This window comes from Vipera berus (genome assembly GCF_964194415.1).
Source record: "Vipera berus genome assembly, chromosome: Z".
Classification (NCBI taxonomy): Eukaryota; Metazoa; Chordata; class Lepidosauria; order Squamata; family Viperidae; genus Vipera; species Vipera berus.
In genome coordinates, this window is record NC_138205.1 from 72565521 (window position 1) to 72591199 (window position 25679).

Genomic DNA, 25679 nt, shown 5'->3' on the forward strand with positions numbered 1-25679 from the left:
CTTTTATGGGCAATATTGGATTAGGTAATAGAATATAAGAATGATGTGATTATATAAAAAAAATTTAAGTTTGGAAGTAATCTATGGTATTTTAATTTGTATAATATATCAGGATAATATGAATTTAAAGCTTAGTTGGGAAGAAGAACAGCTTTAGACAATTGATATAAATTGTTTTATTTGTGATTGTTTTTATTGGGTAGATTGAAAAGTATTATCTTGTTTTTGAATAATTATTGATATGATGTATATATATATATATATATATGTTTGGAGTTTATCTATATGAGTTAAAGTTCGAGAGTCTGTATAGTTCAGGATTGTTTGCGTAAGCTAGATTATGATTGTTTGCATTTTTATACCCTGTATTCTGCTTTGGGAAGTGGGGGGGAGGGGAAAGGGAGGGTGGGGTTGGGGAGGGTTGGGGAGGGTGGGAGGGAAGGGGGCTGGGTTTTTTTTCCTTTTTTTGTTGTTTGTTAAAGATAAAATGTATTCTAAAACTTTTTAATAAAAAAAATACCTGGAAAGGTTCTGGAATGATAAGCAATGAATCAGTGAACACCTAGAGGCAAACAAAGTCATAACCAAAAGCCAACGTGGGTTTGTCAAAAGTAGACCATGTCAGACAACTTTTATTGCACTCTTTGACAAACTGACAAAATTAATGGACCAGAAGAATGCTGTGGATATAATTTACTTGGACTTCAGTAAGGCATTTGATAAAGTAGACCACAACCTATTACATGATAAGGTAGAAAAATGTGGGTTAGACAGCATCACCAGCAGATGGATTTGTAACTGGCTGACCAACTGCACTCAACATGTAGTCCTCAATGGAACTGCATCTACATGGAGGGAAGTATGCAGTGGGCTACCCCAAGGCTCTGTTATAGGCCCAGTACTCTTCAACGTCTTCATCAATGATTTGGATGAGGGGGTAGAAGGGGAACTCATCAAATTTCCAGATGATTTGCAGGAATAACTAACACTCCAGAAGATAGGCTTATAATATAGAAGGATCTTGACAGATTTGAACAAATCCAAAATGTCCTGCCAACTTAGAGCATCCTTTAAAATTGTGTTCCTCAGGCTTGAGGGCACATACAATGTAGACACAACCTAAGCCAGTCCATCGCACATGGTGCGATCATTTTTATAAGCAGTAACCCATTCATCAAGTTTTAGCACTTCTGTAAACTTCTCACACAGTTCATTTGAAATCTCAAGCTCCTTTTTCTCCTGAGACCCAGTGGCTACTGGAGCAGCTAGCTGCTTTGAGGGGATGACCAGTTGAACAGCTTCAGCTTTAATATTATTGTATTGAGGCAATCTAGACAAAGTGTCCACCATAAAAAAAATTCGCTCCTGGAATATAGTGCAGGGTGAAATTGAATTGATTAAAGTATTGAGCCCAGCGAACTTGTTTAGGGGATAACTTGCATGGAGTTTTCAGAGGCTCCAGATTTTTATGATTAATTCACATCTCAGATGGGGCTTTTTGCCCCTTCTAGAAAGTGCTGCCAAGTAAGCAGGGCCCACCACACTGCATATGCCTCCTTCTCCCACACTGTCCACCTCTTTTCATTTTCAGTAAGTTTTTTAGAGGGTTGCAGCAGGCCCTGGATATTCCTTTGTAATAGTACAGCCCCCACTGCTACATTGCTTGCATCTGCCTGAATTATAAAAGGAGCAGTTGGATCAGGGTACATTAGCACGGGCTCCACTGCAAACAGCCATTTGAGCTTTTCAAACACTGCTTGGCACTCCATAGTCCATTTAAGTGACTGACTTGGCTTCGGCTTGCGCTTACCCTTAGTTTTTATCAGGTTGGTGATTGGTAACATGAGTTTTGCAAATGAAGGGATGATTTGCCAGTAGAAATTGGCAAAGTTTAGGAAACTTTGTAAGTGCTTCCTATTGCGGGGAGGGCCCCATTCTTCTTTCACCTTTTCTGCTTCCATTTCTACTTCTTCATTAGATATATCTTGGTGAAATTCACATTTAGAAAGCTTTGCATACAATTTGGCTGCTCAGAGCCTTTTTAGGACTGCCTGTACCAATTTCATACATTCTTCCATAGTCTCAGTATATATTCAAATATCAACCAAATACACCAACACCCCCCTTGTACAAGTAGTCATGCAGCATCTCATTGATCAATTGCATGAACATAGCTGGAGCCCCCTGCAGACCAAAGGGGAGCACCCAGAATGGAAAACATCCCAGAGGTCAGTTAAATGTCGTTTGTTGCCCTCCTTGATCTGAATCTGATAATAACCTTCCCGCAGATTTAATTTACTGAAGATTTTGCCTTTGGCTAGATATGCAAGCATCGCAGCAATGGGTAGACATATTCTATGTACACTGCATTTAGCCCTCTATATTCAACACACAGACGAAGAGTTCCATCTTTTTTATCCCAGAATAGTAGCAAGGTTGCCACTCGCAGTCTAGCTGGTTGAATAAATCCCAGTTTTAAGTTTTTATCTATGAAAATGCAAAGCTATTCTACCTTTCACAAAGTCATCAAGTACAGCTTAGGTTTTGAGAGTTTAATCCCAGGAAGGATTTCAACACTGCAGTAGATCCCAGTACTTCTTGGGGATTCTTGATTTGCTTCTTGGGTGCTCCTGTGACACAATCCCTAGCTCCCTTGGTACTTTGGTTTCTTGCCTTTGGGTGTTGGAATCTCTTCCCATTCTTTGGTTACCTTATGCCAGATTTTCAAGAGTCCTCTCCTCCAGTTTACATAAGGGTTCCAGGGGTCTCTCCATCCCTGATGCGACTATAAAACTCAGAGTCTCTTTGTGCTTTTTCATTCTCATTTCCACTGGCTCAGTAATAAAATGAGCTGTGAGTCTCCCAGTTAGTGTCCCATCCAATTGGCAAAAAACTATTGGTACCTTTAACTGCTTGAGTCTCATTCCCAACTTTTCCACCACCTCCAGGCAAACCACACACCTGGCAGAACTAGAGTTCAGTAGAGCCAACATCCTCCCCTTGAGTGTCTGATGAGGGCATCACTAGTTCCACAGCAATGGTTATGGGGATTATGTGTTGACTTACCAGGGGGTCATCGTTGGAGTTGGTTTACACTCTCACCTGGGCTGGTTGGAGTTCCCAGCCCCTCACAATCAGGAGGAGCGAACTCAATGACCTCCATCCATTTCAGCACTGTCTCACAGGTTCTCGAAGCTTGAGCTTGGTAGATCAGTACTCCACAGCTCGTTGCCCCTCTTTCCTACACTTGAAGCACACCATAGATTGTGGTCTGAGCCCAGATTCACCCTACACTAATTTCAGGGTTTTCTTACACTCAGGAGGGGAGGATTTGCATCAGCTGAGACCAGCATGGTGTCGATCTCGGGCTAGGTCATTCTCCACTTCATCTGCCAGCAAATACCAGTGTTGTTGTACAGTGCATGGGGCCCCAATGAAATGCAGGCATGGTAGACGTTGTTGAGGCCATCTTTGAAGCAATCAATCAGTATGTCTTCAGGTCATGTGGCTAAGCTCGCACACCAACTCTCAGAACTCCTGGGTGTATGTGGCCACTGATTGCCAACCTTGGATGATGGTCTTCATCCTGGTCCACGTCTTGTACTCTGCCAGTGGGTTCTCGAAACATTGGCGAAAACTGCCATGAAGTGGTTGTAGTTCCGTAGCTGTGGGGTGTTATCATTATGAAGGGAAACCATCCATTTGGCAGCTGCACCCTTGAGAGCTGAGGTCATGCATCGTGCTCAGGCTGCCTCTGTCCTCAATTCAGCCGCATATACTTGCATGTACTTCCAGACTTGTGCCAGAAAGAACCCGTTGCTTGGGTTCTCCCCTGCTCTTTACTCCCGTGGCTGGGACCTTTGGGGCCTGGCATCTCAGAAGTGCAGCTCCTGTAGGTGGAGGGACTTGTACAGAAGCTGCTGCTGGGGCCGACACCGCTGGTACTGGCACTGGTCCAGGTGAAGCAGGTGCATTTGCTGCCAGACTAATGCCATGGCAGCTCTGTCCACGGCTTGGTTTGGAACAGTCCAAGGAGCCTGAGCAGTCATCTGAGAGTTTCCAGGGCTCTCCATTTCTCAGTTGCCTCTTGCAACAGGTGCAGGGCATGGCTCAGCATGGCATTCTCCAGGTCCAGATCAAGAGGGGGGACTTCACTTCTGTCCCCCTCACACTATTCCCACCTGTGGGAACCTCTGCTTCCTCATGTGAAAGTTGCTTCCAAGGGTCATTCCTCTGGGTCTTCCTCTCACCCTATGGCCCATGACTACCTGGGCCTCTTCAATGTCTAGTTCCTCCAACCATTCCACTTCATCTTGAACGTGGTGCAGTCTGGGAAGAAACCCACCCTGTCTTCTTAGACCTTGCCTAAGTCAGGGCTGCCTCCGATCAATCCCTAGGAAAGAAAACCCTTGACTCCACAGATTCAGAGAAAAGGTAATTTTACTAGAAAAGAACTGATTGTAGAAAAAGTCAGGCAAGGTCTGAAGCAAAATGTGTGTGAAGAAACAAATTGAAACTAACTCCAGAGCCCATCCTCCAGTAGCTAGGCAACCAGAGTTCAAACATCAGAGGAAGATGTTTGAGTAACGTTTCTGGTCTAGGTGTATCACTTCTTCATGCAAGCTGTTCATTGGACTGTTGGCTTTGAAAATGTTAAACAACTCAATCTGCCCTCTCTGAGTTCAGGCATCCCTATTGCTTCTCAGAAATTTAAGTCTCACACCTCCTGCACACTTCTCCTCCCAAATACCCATTGCTTTCTCCCTCCCATTTCCATGGCAGCTGGCAGCAAGCTTGAAAGAAAGCAAAATTGCAGGCTGACACTCAGTCAAGATTTTGCTGTTGTAAAAAAAATGCAGGCTTTGACTTCAGAGAGATGTGGGGAATTGACTCAGTTCTAAGTCTACAAGTTCTAAGTCTATAGAATCCATACTTCTTACCAACAAATCTTTCAGACCTCATTCATTTTGTGAATCTTATTTACTGTAAAACTAAATGCATCTAAATATTTTCCACAACCATTATCATTTCATCAAACTTTTAAAAAACCTTTGAAATAGGAATTTCATATTACCAAATAGTCTTTTTTCAGATGTTAGCTTGTCTATAATTGATACATTGATATATTGTTACTCTAAGTATTTTGGCAATGATAAATAGAAGAACACAGGAATCCTCAGAATGAAAAAATAAAGAAACAGGAAAGATATTGTCTGGATATTTTGATCCAAAATTAAAAGAACTAAAAAAAGCTCCAAACATTTTGCAAATTAGTAAAATGCCAAAATCCTGTAGGGAGAGTCCATTATAGATGTAAACAAAATGAAAACCCTTTCACAACTCCAGAACACTTTTTTCTTACAAAACAGCACAGGTTTTTCAGAATAACAACATAAATCCAAAGGGGGGGGGGAAAGAACAGATAAAATTCAGTAGAGAGTTAAAATAAATCAGCATTCAAACAATTTTTAAAGATAAAAGGCAAAATAAAACAAAAGCTTCAAAAAATGAAGTTAAAACCCAGGCATGCTTTTAAAAAATGAACTACCAAGAGGAAAGATGGATGACCATGCCTTTCCAACCACTCCCAGAGGGAAATGGAGTCTTCAAGATTCCCCTTCCCAGATAAGTCCACAGCATCCAAAAACACTTTTGGTCATTTCTAAGTGCTCCCATTCAACTCCAGGGATTAGCACTGCTAAAGAGCTAGCTTTGGCAGTAAAATTGGCAGATCATCAGCAGGAAAAAGAAAACGTTCCTACTGTTCAGCAGCCATCTTGGGAAGGAATCCACTTTAGAATTTATTTATTTATTTATTTATTTATTTATTTATTTATTTAATTTATATACCGCCCTTCTCTCAAGAGACTCAGGGCGGTTAACAGGGCAATACATAAAAACAGGTACAAAAAAATTAAAATTATTAAAACATGATTAAACAGTGCCCATAATAATACAAATTTAAAATTAAAATCATAGTAACAATCCCACCCCGTCCCATCAGGCCAGGCCCGCTTTGTTAAAGAGATGGGTTTTAAGGTCGCGCCGGAAGGAGCGGAGATTGGGCGCCATCCGGAGCTCTACCGGAAGATGGTTCCATAAATCCGGTGCACCCACAGAGAACGCTCTCCCCCTGGGGGTCACCAGTCGGCATTCTTTGACTGGCGGCACCCTGAGGAGGCCCTCTCTGTGGGAGCGTACTGGGCGGAGGGAAGATGACGCCGGCTGCAGGTGCTCCCCAAGGTATTCTGGACCCATGCCATGGAGGGCTTTGTAGGTCATTACCAACACCTTGAACCTCACCCGGAAGACAACTGGTAACCAATGCAGCTCGCGGAGCAAAGGTGTAACACGGGAGTATCGGGAGACCCCCGATACAACTCTCGCGGCTGCATTCTGTACCAGTTGGAGCCTCCGAGTGGTCTTCAAGGGTAGCCCCATGTAGAGAGCGTTGCAGTAATCAAGACGAGAGGTCACGAGCGCATGAGTGACCGTGCGCAAGGCATCCCGGTCTAGATAGGGCCGCAACTGGCGCACCAGGCGAACCTGGGCGAACGCCCCCCTAGTTACAGCTACAATATGGTCTTCTAAAGAGAGCTGTGAATCTAGGAGGACTCCCAAGTTGCGAGCCCTATCTACAGGAGATAATGACTCACCCCCCATAATGAGGGGTGGGATATCCTGAATATCCCGAGATGCCGGTACGCACAGCCACTCCGTCTTGTCAGGGTTGAGACGAAGCCTGTTCCTCCCCATCCAGACCCGGACTGCCTCCAGGCACCGGGACATCACGTCGAGATTATGAAGAAGATATTGAAGTGACGTATAGCTTCTGTGTCTCAGGGTCAGCCATCAATAGTAAAGAAAGATGCAGTCAAGAAATACACTAGTCTGGCACATGGTTGATAGTCATGAAAAAGATGCCATGATGTGTCTACTCTTACAAAGATCAGAATTGTGCAGGCCATTGTAATCCCTGTGATATTCAATGAAAATAAAAGTTGGACTTTAAAAAAGCAGGATAAAAAAAATAGTGATGCCTTTGAACATTGATGTTGGAGCCTGAAAATATCATGGAAAGCCAAGAAGACAAACTAAATCATTTAAGAAATAATTTAAAGTTCTAAGGACTAGGCTTAAATTAGCCTATTTCAGATACATTATGTAAAGACCCAGTTGTCTGGAAAAGGAAAAGGCTTTAATGCTGTGAAAGGTAAAAAAAGAAGAAGAGAATGACTAGCAGCAACATGGATGGACTTAGATAAAAAAAGGGATGAGTATACTATAACTTGAAAGAACAGGAGAGGAATGGATCATCATGGAGAAGATCTATGTGTTTGCTAGGAGTCAAAAATGATTAGGTGGCACATAACCCATTCAGTTAAAAGCAGGGGGCTCTAAAGTCTTCCAGAGAACTTGCCTAGATTCTTTAAAAAAAGACTTGAGAACAATCTTCCCTTCCCTCAGAACTGATTTTTAATTTCCATAATCTTAAAATCAGCATGGTGAGCGGTTGTATTGGATGATAATAGTTGTAGTCTGATACAACATTGCAAGTGAAATTATGGAAGGGTGTTCTTTAAGTTGTATGAATTTTCAAAGGCAATTCATTTTAATCTTTGATTAATCACATTCTTTTTAATCTTAAAATTAACCTTAATCTACTTTTGATTAGTTTTATTTAAACTTGTGTTCCTGCTCTCTTCAGTAGTTCTGCACATTCAAATTCTATCTGAAAATAGAACTCTCTGTATGAGAGCTACAGGGAGGTTGTTCTACATATGAAATCTCTTGTATTAGCTTTTTCAGTATACCTGATGTTTCCCAAATTAATTGAGAAATGAAGTCTTCACTTTTTTTATTAACAGCTACGTGATATAACTCTTTAGATTAGATTCCTTGTTTCATTTTTATTGTAATAATTCAATATTTGTTTTATCTATTTTTATTTGTCAAAGTTTAAACATTTTTAAAATGTGACTTAATTTTTGGGAGATTTTTTGATTATTAAAATATGTATATCCCATTGGTTTTTGAGACAAAATAGCTTGGCTATTTTCCAGTTATATGATATATATACAGTATAACAGCTATCATTCTTGACCATACCTCATAATCACTTTGGAAGAAGAAGGTAGGGGATTCATTAGTGAAGTACATAATTTTTTTTCCTGGAAAGTTAAACTACCCACGTTCTAACTACAAAGAGCTGTAAATCTGAGTATAGACAAACATTTGTCCTTGTGTCACAAAAGAAACAAGAGGCAAGTTTCCTTCTCACAAAAGAGTATTACCAACTCCAAAGAAATCACCTATTCTCATTGAAAAGGTGACTTTTAAATCATATAGGCAAACATTTCATCATTTAATGGGATGGGATGGCAATACTGTCAGATTTTCAAGTATCAGTCTAACTTTGATATATCTTTTTTGCAAGAAACTGGATTTAATATAGAACTAGATAGTTATTATATTAACTAATGCAAGATATCTATTGGAGGAGTAGTAATTCTACTTAGCAAAGGGTGGAAATAAATTGCATATCCCTTTATCCTTAGAACATTTGTTATTAACTTCCTTGTTATACTTCAGAGATATAGAAATTATTATTATTATTATTATTATTATTATTATTATTATTATTATTATTATTATTATTATTATTTTAACCTCTACATACATATGTTAGTTTTTCAAACAGCGTGCGATCTGGATTCATAAAACGCTAATACATACCGGTAATCAAGTCCTATTCTTTGGTTCTCTCTTCTAACCATTTGTAGAATAAATTCCAGCTTTGGTAATATTCTGTTTCTTCTTTACAGAGATATAGAAATTATTTTCTTTGTTCTCTGTGCTCTCTGCTTAGAATACAGATACATATCAGAGCTATTTGGAAGCAAATAGATAATTATATAGATCTCTGTACCTGTAGATAGCCATGGCACTGAAGGAAATATTCAGAAGTCATTACAAAAACAGAACAGGCATAAACATTCTATAAGTTCTAGAAAAGAAGGAAGCATTAGGAAGAAATTCAGGCAGGCTGCTCACTGACTCACTGGAGTGTAATGGGGTGGGGTGTAGAGGAAAAACACAAACTTGCAAGATTCTATTAATATAGCCTTAATAATTTTTAAAAGCTTGACAAAGCTTAGTTCTAATCTTGTGAAGTTGGTTTCCCAATTTGGACAGCCTCAAAGGATAAACAGTCGTGAAACCTGTACAGCAATCTGAGTTTTAGTGGGTGGAGATCTAAATGGTAGGGTGGATAGACAACCAGATTCTTTTTCATAAATGTAAGTGCCAGGAAAAAATATTTACAACATATATTCCTCCCCATGTTTGCATAAACAACGCATTACAAACTCTAGCTGACCAGATTATGTGGGCTGGAGAGAAATGCCCAGTTTTCCTCATTGTGTTAGGAGATTTCAACAGTACTAATATAAACCAAGAGTTAGTATTTTCAGCATGCCAACTATCTTACTAGAGGCAAGAATGCTTTTAACAAAATTAAAAGATTCTTATCAGTCTTTATCACGAGCAGTTCTGGGACACACTGATCATTGTATGATTCACCCTGTACCTGTTTATAGACAAAGGCTTAAAACCATAAAATCAGCAATTGAATCAGTGAAGTATTGGACTGAGGAGGCAAAGTTAAAGCTACAGGCTTGCCTTGATTGCACAGATTGGAACATTTTCGAAGATACCTCTGCAGACTTGGATGAACTCACAGATACTGTAACATCATATGTTAGTTTTTGTGAAGATCAGAAACCTACGAATTCACAGTAACAAGCCTTTGTTCACAGCTAAACTCAAGCATCTATGACGTGACAAAGAGGAAGCCTACAGGAAAGGAGATAGAATACTATACAATCAGACCAGAAATGTATTAACAAGGGAGATCAGAGCAGCAAAAAGAAGCTGCCCTGAAAAGCTGAGGAATCAGCTCTCAACAAATGAATCAGCAAATGTGTGGAAAACTCTTAAAAATATAACTGGTTACAGCAAATCTCCTTTCCATGCTGAAGGGAATCACATCTGGAAGATGAACTGAATATGTTTTACTGTAATTTTGAGAGGAAACCACTATCAACTATCACCACCATCTCTATCTCAGATACACCAACAGCCAAGCCTCCTACAACTGACCCCATCCCTTTGGGGGCCCCACCTTTGGTGATCACAGAAAAAGATGTGCAAGATCTATTTCACAGGCAAAAGTTTGCGAAAGCATGTGGCTAAGATAAGGTAACTCCTTGCTTGAAAGCTTGTGCTGGCTTTATTTAGATGTGCTATGTTCCTTATTGCTTCAAATGCTCTACTATCATCCCAGTGCCGAAAAAACTCTCCATCAAGGAGCTGAACGACTATAGACTGGTTGCCCTGACATCTGTAGTTATAAAAATCTTTGAAAGGTTAGTGCTGACCCACCTGAAAACCATCACAGATCTGCTATTAGACCCTTTGCAATTTACCTACTGAGCAAATAGATTGGCAGGAGATGCTGTTAATATGGCTCTGTACTACATCCTACAACATCTTGAATCTCCATGGACCTATGCAAGTGTCCTTTTTATAGACCTCAGCTCGGCATTCAGTACCATCATTCCAGATACTCTTCTAATTAAAGTGATTCAGCTAGCTGTGCCTGACCACACTTGAAAGTGGATCATAAACTTTCTAACAGACAGAAAGCAGCAGGTGAAATGAGGCAAAATCACATCAGATACTTGTACAATTTGCACAGGAGCCCCCCAGGGCTGTGTGTTCTCTCTGCTTTTCTTTTCTCTATATAACCAATGACTATATCTCAAAGGATCACTCTGTTAAAGTACTGAAATTTGCAGATGATACAACAGTGATTGGTCTCATTCAAGACAACAATGAAACTTCATACAGATGGGAAGTTGAACAACTAGCCTTGTGGTGCAGCTGGAACAATCTTGAACTGAACACACTCACTATAGAAATGATAGTAGATTTTAGGAGAAGCCCTCCTATTCTACCACCAGTGCTAGACAACACAGTATCAACAGTAGAGACCTTCAGGTTTCTAGGTTCTATAATAGCCAAAGACTTAAAATAGACACCTAACACCAAAAATATCATTAAAAAGCACAACAAAGAATTTTCTTCTTGTGCTAAGTCAGAAAGCTGAGACTGCCCAAGGAGTTGCTGATACAGTTCTACAAAGGAATTATTGAGTCTGTCATTTGCATCTATATAACTCTCTGGTTTAGCACTGCAACCAAACAAGACAGACACAACTGCAGACAAAACAATTGCTTCCAGCCTGCCTTCCATTAAGGACCTGTATACTGCATGAGCCAGAAGGAGGGTTGTGGAAATATCTACAAACCTCTCACATCCTGGACATAAACTGTTTCAACTTCTTCCCTCAAGAAGACGCTATAGGGCATTGCACATCAAATCAACCAGACACAAGGACAGTTTTCCCCCATGCCACCACTCTGCTAAACAACTTAAATCTCAAACACTGTCAAACTATCTAGTAGGGCTGTATTACTATTATCCTTCTTATATTTCCTATTACCTATTTCCAGGGCTTTTTTTCTCATAGAATGCTCAGAACGGCGTTCCAGCACCTTTTTTTGCAAAAAACAAACAAAAAAACAACAACAGCTCCCTTATTGGCTTTCCTAAGCCTATTGCAGGGCTAGCAATCTTGGCCCTTTTTTATGACTCATGGACTTCAACTCCCAGAAATCTTGAGCCAGCCATGCTGAGGGGAAAGGGAGAGGTTTCCAAGCTGAGCCATGCTGACTCAGGAATTCTGGGAGTTGAAAGAGCCTGCACTAGAGGAGGACATTAAAATTATTTACAGGATTACTTCTTTAGGAACTAAACTTTTAGAATCTAAAATACTAATTCAAAAAAGCCAACAGGAAAGAACCTCACATTTTTCATCTGCTTCTGTCTTTTGGAACGTAAAATTAGATAACAAAATAATCTATTTCTTATGTTAACATCTCTGCAATGAAATCAAAGGTAACAGGAAAGAAATGAGAAACATTTTTCTTAATGTAATATGTCTAATTTAGCTGATTCTAGAAAAAAATAGTATCTTTTGTACACTCTTAAACTATTTTGAATCTAAACAATTCTTAAGAATGAAATATTCTTAATTTGGACTTTACTTTTACTGTTTGGACTGTTGTGTGTTTTGAAAAATAGATTATTTAGAATCTAGTTATGTTGCACTTCAGTCTTTAAATAATTAACCTAGTATATACATAACAATATGTGACGTTTTCCCTGGTGAGCTTAACATCAATAACAACATTTATTAAAAAGACTAAAATAATTTCTGGTAGTATTATCTGTATATTAAAATTTTGGACAAGCAGTGATCATGTATCCTAGCAAAAGATGTTACATATGTGCATAAGCATAGTCAGTAGCATATACCTTTTTAAAAATATCAAACATGCAAAGAAACAAAAATAAGTCCAAAATATCTGTATTACATCCAGAAATGCCAACTTTGCAACCAGTATTTCTCATCCATTACTATGGCACCCTAAGGATAGCTGCATACATGCAAATGCTTCTCTGGGATCAGTAACGCAGCAGGGATTGCTTTTTCCTTCCAGTAACATATACCTAAAACCAGTTTATTGCATTTGGCAATTGTACTAAAAAAATCATTGTCAACCAATATAATTCATTTAATTTGAAATCAAGCAAAAAACTGATTTAAATTATTTTATTAAAATTAATTAATGGCAATTCTTTTATAAGACGTTGCCTCAAACAAAATGAGTTTGACATGCCTGCTCTAGATAGTTGAATGCTCCAAAATAAATTCTAGACCAGGCCTGTTCATGCAGCCTACCAAGCACCCTTGCACAGAGCACAGACTTTTTTTAAAAAAAAAAAAGTAATAAAATCACCACCACTGCCCTGAAAGTCATGTTGCCTAGTGCCTCCATGGCTTACCATGATCACAAGCTCCAACACTGTAGATGCTCCTCTAGTCATCAAATCATTGATTAGCCCACCAGCATTCCTTTGTAGACCACAAAGATTTTTAATTTATCAGTGTGGGCCTTTCCCTTCTACAAGTTGCACAGATATCTTCTAGATTTTCCTCTTGCCTTTCTGAGTTAACTCCTTGGTCTGTCATTGAGCAAGAACTGACTTTGTAGGGAAGCATATTATCATTTGATGTATATTTAACATATGTTCTACCTTTATTTACCAATTATATAATATTTCTATGCAATCCACATGGCGAGGTTTGGGGCAATTTACAATAGAAAAAAAATATTTTTAAAATCATAAGATTCAAACATAAAAGTAGGGCTTTTTTTCTCATAGAACGCTCAGAATGGCGTTCTGGCACCTTTTTTGCACACACACACACACACACACACACACACACACACACACAGCTTTTGCACAAGCTATGCTACTCCCTCTATTGGCTTTCAAAAGTCTATTGGCTTTCAAAAGCCAATAGGAATTGCTGCTGAGCGCACCAAAAGACCTGGCTGGAAACCTTTCACCGGCTAGTTGTCTGCAGTGAAAGCGAGTAGGCAGGAACTTTGCATCCCTCCCTGCTGCCCAACTACACCATCTCAACTAGGTAAGTAAGAGAGGACAAGGACTGGGAGGTGGGTTCTGTGGAGTCCATGTGCACTCCTTCCTTGTGCTCACCCATGTCAGCCAGGCTGGTGGCCTACCTGGTGCTGGACCTGCGCCACCGTTGCCTTGCCCTGCACGCCTAAGTGGCCGCCCTGCATCACCTGGCCCGCCCTGCCTCTGCCGCCCACCCCGCACAGCCCCACCATATAGAGCGGGCCCTGCTGCTCCCACAGCACCAGCTGCGCCGGCTCCGGCCCCGGGGGGGGGAGGCCACTGCCAACACCCCTTGTACCTGTGACCGCAGCAGTGCCGCCCCACCCCACCCACCCCCGCCTCCTGCGCCTGTCAAGATGAGAGTTCCGGCACCTTTTTTTTTTTTTAGAAAAAAAGCACTGCCTATTTCCTTATCTTCTTATGGCTATAATTTTGTTGCTTGTATCTTACGATTTATACGAATTGCTTTATTTAGTATCCTAGTATGATTTAAATTGATTGCTTATTTGGTATCCTATGACTATCACTTATGATTATGAATGTATTCTATGATGATTATGATGATGATTTATTACTTGTTGCTTGTATGTACACTGAGAGTTTATACTCCGGAGACAGATTCCTTGTGTGTCCAATCACACTTGGTTAATAAAGAATTCTCTTCTCTTCTCTTCTCTGCTTGGAAGAGTATTACCAACTCCAAAGAAATCACCTATTCTCATTGAAAAGGTGACTTTTAAATCATATAGGCAAACATTTCATCATTTAATGGGATGGGATGGCAATACTGTCAGATTTTCAAGTATCAGTCTAACTTTGATATATCTTTTTTGCAAGAAACTGGATTTAATATAGAACTAGATAGTTATTATATTAACTAATGCAAGATATCTATTGGAGGAGTAGTAATTCTACTTAGCAAAGGGTGGAAATAAATTGCATATCCCTTTATCCTTAGAACATTTGTTATTAACTTCCTTGTTATACTTCAGAGATATAGAAATTATTATTATTATTATTATTATTATTATTATTATTATTATTATTATTATTATTATTATTATTTTAACCTCTACATACATATGTTAGTTTTTCAAACAGCGTGCGATCTGGATTCATAAAACGCTAATACATACCGGTAATCAAGTCCTATTCTTTGGTTCTCTCTTCTAACCATTTGTAGAATAAATTCCAGCTTTGGTAATATTCTGTTTCTTCTTTACAGAGATATAGAAATTATTTTCTTTGTTCTCTGTGCTCTCTGCTTAGAATACAGATACATATCAGAGCTATTTGGAAGCAAATAGATAATTATATAGATCTCTGTACCTGTAGATAGCCATGGCACTGAAGGAAATATTCAGAAGTCATTACAAAAACAGAACAGGCATAAACATTCTATAAGTTCTAGAAAAGAAGGAAGCATTAGGAAGAAATTCAGGCAGGCTGCTCACTGACTCACTGGAGTGTAATGGGGTGGGGTGTAGAGGAAAAACACAAACTTGCAAGATTCTATTAATATAGCCTTAATAATTTTTAAAAGCTTGACAAAGCTTAGTTCTAATCTTGTGAAGTTGGTTTCCCAATTTGGACAGCCTCAAAGGATAAACAGTCGTGAAACCTGTACAGCAATCTGAGTTTTAGTGGGTGGAGATCTAAATGGTAGGGTGGATAGACAACCAGATTCTTTTTCATAAATGTAAGTGCCAGGAAAAAATATTTACAACATATATTCCTCCCCATGTTTGCATAAACAACGCATTACAAACTCTAGCTGACCAGATTATGTGGGCTGGAGAGAAATGCCCAGTTTTCCTCATTGTGTTAGGAGATTTCAACAGTACTAATATAAACCAAGAGTTAGTATTTTCAGCATGCCAACTATCTTACTAGAGGCAAGAATGCTTTTAACAAAATTAAAAGATTCTTATCAGTCTTTATCACGAGCAGTTCTGGGACACACTGATCATTGTATGATTCACCCTGTACCTGTTTATAGACAAAGGCTTAAAACCATAAAATCAGCAATTGAATCAGTGAAGTATTGGACTGAGGAGGCAAAGTTAAAGCTACAGGCTTGCCTTGATTGCACAGATTGGAACATTTTCGAAGATACCTCTGCAGACTTGGATGAACTCACAGATACTGTAACATCATATGTTAGTTTTTGTGAAGATCAGAAACCTACGAATTCACAGTAACAAGCCTTTGTTCACAGCTAAACTCAAGCATCTATGACGTGACAAAGAGGAAGCCTACAGGAAAGGAGATAGAATACTATACAATCAGACCAGAAATGTATTAACAAGGGAGATCAGAGCAGCAAAAAGAAGCTGCCCTGAAAAGCTGAGGAATCAGCTCTCAACAAATGAATCAGCAAATGTGTGGAAAACTCTTAAAAATATAACTGGTTACAGCAAATCTCCTTTCCATGCTGAAGGGAATCACATCTGGAAGATGAACTGAATATGTTTTACTGTAATTTTGAGAGGAAACCACTATCAACTATCACCACCATCTCTATCTCAGATACACCAACAGCCAAGCCTCCTACAACTGACCCCATCCCTTTGGGGGCCCCACCTTTGGTGATCACAGAAAAAGATGTGCAAGATCTATTTCACAGGCAAAAGTTTGCGAAAGCATGTGGCTAAGATAAGGTAACTCCTTGCTTGAAAGCTTGTGCTGGCTTTATTTAGATGTGCTATGTTCCTTATTGCTTCAAATGCTCTACTATCATCCCAGTGCCGAAAAAACTCTCCATCAAGGAGCTGAACGACTATAGACTGGTTGCCCTGACATCTGTAGTTATAAAAATCTTTGAAAGGTTAGTGCTGACCCACCTGAAAACCATCACAGATCTGCTATTAGACCCTTTGCAATTTACCTACTGAGCAAATAGATTGGCAGGAGATGCTGTTAATATGGCTCTGTACTACATCCTACAACATCTTGAATCTCCATGGACCTATGCAAGTGTCCTTTTTATAGACCTCAGCTCGGCATTCAGTACCATCATTCCAGATACTCTTCTAATTAAAGTGATTCAGCTAGCTGTGCCTGACCACACTTGAAAGTGGATCATAAACTTTCTAACAGACAGAAAGCAGCAGGTGAAATGAGGCAAAATCACATCAGATACTTGTACAATTTGCACAGGAGCCCCCCAGGGCTGTGTGTTCTCTCTGCTTTTCTTTTCTCTATATAACCAATGACTATATCTCAAAGGATCACTCTGTTAAAGTACTGAAATTTGCAGATGATACAACAGTGATTGGTCTCATTCAAGACAACAATGAAACTTCATACAGATGGGAAGTTGAACAACTAGCCTTGTGGTGCAGCTGGAACAATCTTGAACTGAACACACTCACTATAGAAATGATAGTAGATTTTAGGAGAAGCCCTCCTATTCTACCACCAGTGCTAGACAACACAGTATCAACAGTAGAGACCTTCAGGTTTCTAGGTTCTATAATAGCCAAAGACTTAAAATAGACACCTAACACCAAAAATATCATTAAAAAGCACAACAAAGAATTTTCTTCTTGTGCTAAGTCAGAAAGCTGAGACTGCCCAAGGAGTTGCTGATACAGTTCTACAAAGGAATTATTGAGTCTGTCATTTGCATCTATATAACTCTCTGGTTTAGCACTGCAACCAAACAAGACAGACACAACTGCAGACAAAACAATTGCTTCCAGCCTGCCTTCCATTAAGGACCTGTATACTGCATGAGCCAGAAGGAGGGTTGTGGAAATATCTACAAACCTCTCACATCCTGGACATAAACTGTTTCAACTTCTTCCCTCAAGAAGACGCTATAGGGCATTGCACATCAAATCAACCAGACACAAGGACAGTTTTCCCCCATGCCACCACTCTGCTAAACAACTTAAATCTCAAACACTGTCAAACTATCTAGTAGGGCTGTATTACTATTATCCTTCTTATATTTCCTATTACCTATTTCCAGGGCTTTTTTTCTCATAGAATGCTCAGAACGGCGTTCCAGCACCTTTTTTTGCAAAAAACAAACAAAAAAACAACAACAGCTCCCTTATTGGCTTTCCTAAGCCTATTGCAGGGCTAGCAATCTTGGCCCTTTTTTATGACTCATGGACTTCAACTCCCAGAAATCTTGAGCCAGCCATGCTGAGGGGAAAGGGAGAGGTTTCCAAGCTGAGCCATGCTGACTCAGGAATTCTGGGAGTTGAAAGAGCCTGCACTAGAGGAGGACATTAAAATTATTTACAGGATTACTTCTTTAGGAACTAAACTTTTAGAATCTAAAATACTAATTCAAAAAAGCCAACAGGAAAGAACCTCACATTTTTCATCTGCTTCTGTCTTTTGGAACGTAAAATTAGATAACAAAATAATCTATTTCTTATGTTAACATCTCTGCAATGAAATCAAAGGTAACAGGAAAGAAATGAGAAACATTTTTCTTAATGTAATATGTCTAATTTAGCTGATTCTAGAAAAAAATAGTATCTTTTGTACACTCTTAAACTATTTTGAATCTAAACAATTCTTAAGAATGAAATATTCTTAATTTGGACTTTACTTTTACTGTTTGGACTGTTGTGTGTTTTGAAAAATAGATTATTTAGAATCTAGTTATGTTGCACTTCAGTCTTTAAATAATTAACCTAGTATATACATAACAATATGTGACGTTTTCCCTGGTGAGCTTAACATCAATAACAACATTTATTAAAAAGACTAAAATAATTTCTGGTAGTATTATCTGTATATTAAAATTTTGGACAAGCAGTGATCATGTATCCTAGCAAAAGATGTTACATATGTGCATAAGCATAGTCAGTAGCATATACCTTTTTAAAAATATCAAACATGCAAAGAAACAAAAATAAGTCCAAAATATCTGTATTACATCCAGAAATGCCAACTTTGCAACCAGTATTTCTCATCCATTACTATGGCACCCTAAGGATAGCTGCATACATGCAAATGCTTCTCTGGGATCAGTAACGCAGCAGGGATTGCTTTTTCCTTCCAGTAACATATACCTAAAACCAGTTTATTGCATTTGGCAATTGTACTAAAAAAATCATTGTCAACCAATATAATTCATTTAATTTGAAATCAAGCAAAAAACTGATTTAAATTATTTTATTAAAATTAATTAATGGCAATTCTTTTATAAGACGTTGCCTCAAACAAAATGAGTTTGACATGCCTGCTCTAGATAGTTGAATGCTCCAAAATAAATTCTAGACCAGGCCTGTTCATGCAGCCTACCAAGCACCCTTGCACAGAGCACAGACTTTTTTTAAAAAAAAAAAAGTAATAAAATCACCACCACTGCCCTGAAAGTCATGTTGCCTAGTGCCTCCATGGCTTACCATGATCACAAGCTCCAACACTGTAGATGCTCCTCTAGTCATCAAATCATTGATTAGCCCACCAGCATTCCTTTGTAGACCACAAAGATTTTTAATTTATCAGTGTGGGCCTTTCCCTTCTACAAGTTGCACAGATATCTTCTAGATTTTCCTCTTGCCTTTCTGAGTTAACTCCTTGGTCTGTCATTGAGCAAGAACTGACTTTGTAGGGAAGCATATTATCATTTGATGTATATTTAACATATGTTCTACCTTTATTTACCAATTATATAATATTTCTATGCAATCCACATGGCGAGGTTTGGGGCAATTTACAATAGAAAAAAAATATTTTTAAAATCATAAGATTCAAACATAAAAGTAGGGCTTTTTTTCTCATAGAACGCTCAGAATGGCGTTCTGGCACCTTTTTTGCACACACACACACACACACACACACACACACACACACACAGCTTTTGCACAAGCTATGCTACTCCCTCTATTGGCTTTCAAAAGTCTATTGGCTTTCAAAAGCCAATAGGAATTGCTGCTGAGCGCACCAAAAGACCTGGCTGGAAACCTTTCACCGGCTAGTTGTCTGCAGTGAAAGCGAGTAGGCAGGAACTTTGCATCCCTCCCTGCTGCCCAACTACACCATCTCAACTAGGTAAGTAAGAGAGGACAAGGACTGGGAGGTGGGTTCTGTGGAGTCCATGTGCACTCCTTCCTTGTGCTCACCCATGTCAGCCAGGCTGGTGGCCTACCTGGTGCTGGACCTGCGCCACCGTTGCCTTGCCCTGCACGCCTAAGTGGCCGCCCTGCATCACCTGGCCCGCCCTGCCTCTGCCGCCCACCCCGCACAGCCCCACCATATAGAGCGGGCCCTGCTGCTCCCACAGCACCAGCTGCGCCGGCTCCGGCCCCGGGGGGGGGAGGCCACTGCCAACACCCCTTGTACCTGTGACCGCAGCAGTGCCGCCCCACCCCACCCACCCCCGCCTCCTGCGCCTGTCAAGATGAGAGTTCCGGCACCTTTTTTTTTTTTTAGAAAAAAAGCACTGCCTATTTCCTTATCTTCTTATGGCTATAATTTTGTTGCTTGTATCTTACGATTTATACGAATTGCTTTATTTAGTATCCTAGTATGATTTAAATTGATTGCTTATTTGGTATCCTATGACTATCACTTATGATTATGAATGTATTCTATGATGATTATGATGATGATTTATTACTTGTTGCTTGTATGTACACTGAGAGTTTATACTCCGGAGACAGATTCCTTGTGTGTCCAATCACACTTGGTTAATAAAGAATTCTCTTCTCTTCTCTTCTCTGCTCTGCTCTGCTCTGCTCTGCTCTGCTACGCTACGCTACACTACGCTATGCTATTCTCTGTATTGGGTTTGTACACATTAAACAAGTGTTCTCAACTTTAGTAATTTTAAGATGTGTGGACTTCAAACCACAAGGGCAGATTGGAAAAATGTATAAGTGCAATATAGTAATGAGGACCCAGATTGTTGGGGGCAATAAGCTGACTTTGTAATAATGCCGCTTGGGGGGGGGGGGCGAAAGCCCTAATAAGCAGGCATATACATAGAATGAAGGCTATTGCTAAGCACATTGATTTGTGCTTTAGATTGTAAGCTGCCCTGAGTCTTCGGAGAAGGGCAGGATATAAATGGGATTTTTTAAAAAAAATTGAAAATGGCTGAGAATAGTTTTTCTCAAGTGGATCTTTGCTAGATTTATCCAATTTATACAGGATCTTTAAACTTTTGTTCTACTTAATAAACAAATACCATGTGGTTTTTTAAAAGCTTTTGTTTAGAATTTTATCATTCAATTCCATTCCAAAAAAGTATGGAATCCTAATTCAGATTGGAATGGAAGCTCTTAGAGCTTTACCCATGAAAATTCAAATAAAATCAGGCTATTTGCTGGTATAGCTCATCAATAACTATCAAATTAACAAAGAAATAACATCAGGTAAAATATTTTAAATGGGTTTTTTTCAGGAATTTGTAATATTTTAAAGTACTCTTTTCACAGGAAGGTGTGAATTTTTCTGCATCAAAATCCTAATGATAGGTCTCCTTTTTATATTTTTAGGAGGACAAGGCAGCATTTTTTCATCAGTGATTAAGCTTAATATTTTTAAAATAAAACAGAGTTTTCAGGTTTCTTTTAAAGTTCTAGTAAGAAATTACATTAGATTCTGTGTTTTGCATTTGTCACTTATTTATTTATTTATTTTATCTATTGCATTAATTGCATGATCATAGTGGGCCCAAAGTTGATACGAGCAAAAATTTGTTTTACTCAATTGTGATAAGATTCCTGTCAGGTGAAAATAAGTTATTTCACATCTATGTACAGTTTGTGTATAAGATAGATTTTCACAAACCTATATAACAAATATTCCTTTTCAATATAAGATTATATCTCTAAGAGTAACTATTAACTATGAAGATATCCAATGCAAATGTAATCACTGCAATTCTTTAAAAAAATTCATTAACATGTACTGCAGATATATGTTTAATCCCTAATTTCTATATTAAAATTATATATTTAATTTTAAAAATAGATTTTAAAATACTAGGTCACCTTAGTATGTATCAATTTATTGTGCATAACCTTTTAAATATTATTGTGGTAGTTTTCAAAATCTTTGGTTTTTTAGAAGATAATTATGCATTTCCTTAAAAAACAGCATTCGTTATCTTCTCTCATGTGGCATAATTATAAAGAAATCATGCATGGATTCTGGGACACAGATCTTACAAGGAAATAGGTTTGTAAGGACTGGAAGAAGCAACATGAACTGAAACTGAACATATTGCAATAGTCTCTGCAGAAGATTGAGGCTTCCACAATTAATGCTTGACAAACAGTTATGCCACATAATGTTTAATTCCATCAGTGGTTAATCCATGTATTCTATTATCATATGGAATAAAATAGAAAATTGTTCTAACTCAAGTGATTAGTTTCACAAATTTAGCAATCCTATGCCAAAGACCAGAGGCAACTTTCACAGCTGCCACAGTTTTTGATTTAGTCAATATCCCTCTGAAAATGCCCTTTGCTGTCACCTACTGTTGCATCCAGACAGATTAAAACATCAATAACTTTTTATTCAGTTGTTGTATCTAGAAGGTAAAGTTTGGAATAGTTGTGATCAAACTGAGACTGCCTTGCTTAAAAAAAATAACTCTTCTCAAATACTATGGGAGAATCTTCCCAGTGTTACAATCTAAGAATGCAGGATGTAAGGAAGCATTCCAAACAGGACTTGACAACTAATTTGACTTAAATTTGGGATTGATCTTGTTGTTGATATAGTTCCAATCTATTTATCTGTTACAGTTCTGTTTTTCTTTTTGTAATGTCATAGGCTACTCAGAGTCCTTTGAAATAAGTAACTTTGTTTCTATTTCAGATTGTATTGGAAAATAGCAGCCGAGAAGATAAGCATGAATGTCCATTTGGTCGGAGTAGCATTGAATTGACAAAGATGCTATGTGATATCTTGAAAGTAGGAGAGTTACGTAAGTCTGTCACTGTTGGAGCATGCATTTTGTAGAGTAGCAGGGAAAGTATGGTGAGTTTTATTAAAACTATACATTAATTTTCTTGTTATCTAGTTAATTTTCTAGCTGGGCAAGGAGTAATTAGAATAAAACATAAAATAACAGAAACTTTTCTTTTTTTTCCTTTTCTTTGAAAATATCCATTTAGGTTTCATACCCAAACTGTGGAACAACTTATAGTTAAATGAAAGTATAAAAGTATAATATTTTAGAGGGGATTTATTCTGGTTTCTAGTTTGTATCAATTCTTTGATACAGAATTTAATGCATTTGTAACAATATAATCAGTACATGATATTCTTCTCAGAACCAGACATAGGGCTCAACCATAATTAAAGAGCACAGTGATTTTGTATCATTTTGTTTTTGTTTTCTTTTGGTGAAACTAGACTAAGAATTGATTTTGAGAAGCAGAAAAATAAGATCTGATATAAAATAAGGCATGATAGGATTTGTGGTCCAATGGTTTAAAGCATTGATAGGTCTACGGGAATCAGCAACAAGGTCAATTGTTCTGACATGGATTATTAGAGGATCCCAGCAAATCCTGAAATTTCAAAGAAAAGTCCAATGTAAGTAGAACTTGTATCTAAGGCATACAAGTTCAAATCCAATTCCTAAGACTTTCAGTAGAAATTAGTAACATGTTATAGGGTTAAGATATACCAAAAGAAAAGTACAAGTAGCTCAGTGAAGATGAAGTACATGAAATTAATTCAAGTAAACAGAAAGGAATTCTGTTAATTATTCTGACATTATACTGTTAATGTTTTATAAATATCACAGAGAGCAATATTGAATAGTTGTAAATATATTTGGGCCTGGTTGAATGTTATACTATTTCTTCATTACTTGCTAATACTTTTTTCACATATTGGATGACTTTTATTATGTTGGAATGCAAAATAACCACAGCTTTCTTAAATAATACTGTGAATTACTAATTTAGTAAGAAGATTAGAATATGCAGATAATTTGCCATATTTTCAGGCAATTCAAATAGTCAGTTTAAACGCAATCATTTTCATGGCATATTACATGGCTGCTATAATGTTTTGTAAAAGGCACAGAAAAAATGTTATAGTAACCCTACTGTTTGTGGTTTTTTGCTGTGAATAAGAAAGCTAAGTGTTTTATGAAGTTATGTATTCTGAAAATAAAAGAATACATTAGAAATTTGCCCTCCAAGATTTTTAGGGTTGTAAACAATACATAGAATTTAGATGCCTGACAGCATGTCTTTTTTAAAATTCCTTTCCTCTTCCAAGAAAGTTTCTCTTCCATTTCCCAACCTGTATAATCTTGACAAAATGGGGAAGGCCAGGGAAATGCTTGATAGCTGATAGTGGTTGATGGCTGGTTATAAGTTGAGGTACCCAAATAAATTTTTAAGAAGATTTTGAAAAAAAGCAATATAGCAATTTTCTTCTCAGTTCTATTGAAGAGGCATGAGGGAAGAGCTAATGGAATGAAACTACCATATTTCTTCCAGTTTTGCAGGTTTAACAGTCAGTAATCCATGTAGCTAATTAAACAGCATTTTTTCTATGCATGAAGTTACAAATATGTATGATTAGAGTTTGAATTTTTTTTAAATAAGCAGCTCACTTTAGTATTTAATTGGTGAAACAAAATTAATTTACTAAACAAATCATGTAATGCTATCTTAATGAAAAGTTGCATAAGTAAAAAACAACCCAGGGAATGCAAATATTTCCAAATGCTGACCTAAAGTTAACATTGTATAAATAATTAACATCCAATAAGGGTTTCTTTGTTTTGTTTTGGCAGGCAAAAATATTGATCCTGTAGTGCTGAATAGATTTTTATCTCTCATATGTCAAATTATGTAGATGCAGTTGCTGTCCTATGCACATTCAGCAATAAAAGTAGACTGTTTTATGTGATGAATGCTAGAAAAGCAAAAATTACTCTTATCAATATATTCAGAGGATTCCACCCCCACCCCCCATTCTATAAGAATACTTTTGGTTGCAATTTTAAAATCATTACTGCCTAGGCAAAAGGTACTATATTCAACTTGGGAGTTGAGGGATTTACAACATGCCCTAAATCAGGGCTTTTCAACCTTTTCACCTATTGTACCACTTTAGGATATGGCAACATCCGAGTACCACCAGTCACCTAGCAAGGTATCAAAAACTTGATGACCAAAAAAAAAAAAGGAAAAAAGTGATCAAGTACAGGTAGTCCTTGACTTACAACAGTTCGCTTAGTGACTGTTCGAAGTTACAATGGCACTGGAAAAAGTGCCCCCCAAGCCACAGCTGAGCAAGACACCTGCCTGCCTGCCCAGCAGTGCTCTTCCTCCTGTCTGAGGTTTTCATTGTTGTGAGCATTTCTGTTGAGGATTGGCAACGGGGGGTGGGGTGGGGGTGTTTGGTTTTTATTCCCCCCGTCTGCTGGGTGGTTACAGTAGGTTTTGGTCACTTCACATGACCCTGGCACACTATTACCGTCATAAATATGAATCAGTTGCCAAGCATCTGAATGTAAATCACAAGACCCTGGAGATGCTGCAACATTCCAGAAGTGCCAGGATCAGCACCCCGCTCCAGCTGGAGCCTGGCGCTGATCCTGGCGCTTCTGCTGAGCCCTGACAGCCCTGCAGCTCCAGCCATCTCTCGCTCAGGCTTGTGCGGTGCTGCAACTGGTTGAGCTCATTCTCCTCCCCTGCTACCACTTTTCTAGGATGGTCGCATACCACCTGCCAGGTGCCAATGTACCACAGGTGGTACCCGTACCACTGGTTGAAAAGCCCTGCCCTAAGTTGCTGTGGCATTTTTATGGATATTTGACTGGCAAAAGCCTCACCTTTTTAAAAGATATTCCAAACAGCATTAAAGATTAAAGAATCTCTGTGAGTGCCTTTTTCTTTTAAATTATGAAGGGGGGGGAACTATCTTAAAGGATTTTAATGTAAAGGCAAAAAACTTGAAAAGATTCTGATATCAGAAAGTTTCAAAAGGAAATGGATGACTGTGATTTTAAAAAATAGAACAAATAATTTTTTCTTTGAAGAAAATTTCTTTGATAGTAAATTTAATTAGACTGACATATCAGACTGTTGTTGGAAGATTGACTGTTTATA

General features: G+C 38.3%; 1 protein-coding gene across 4 annotated transcripts in view; it reads left to right on the forward strand.

The window, feature by feature from the left end:
• The window catches only part of ELMO1 (engulfment and cell motility 1), a 336399-nt gene that overhangs the window by 189687 nt on the left and 121033 nt on the right, over positions 1 to 25679 (forward strand). For all 4 annotated transcript variants that reach the window (XM_081343171.1, XM_081343172.1, XM_081343173.1 and 1 more), the window contains one exon: positions 22417 to 22525. In XM_081343171.1, the coding sequence (XP_081199297.1) occupies positions 22417 to 22525 (109 nt within the window). The remainder of the gene's footprint in view (positions 1 to 22416; positions 22526 to 25679) is intronic.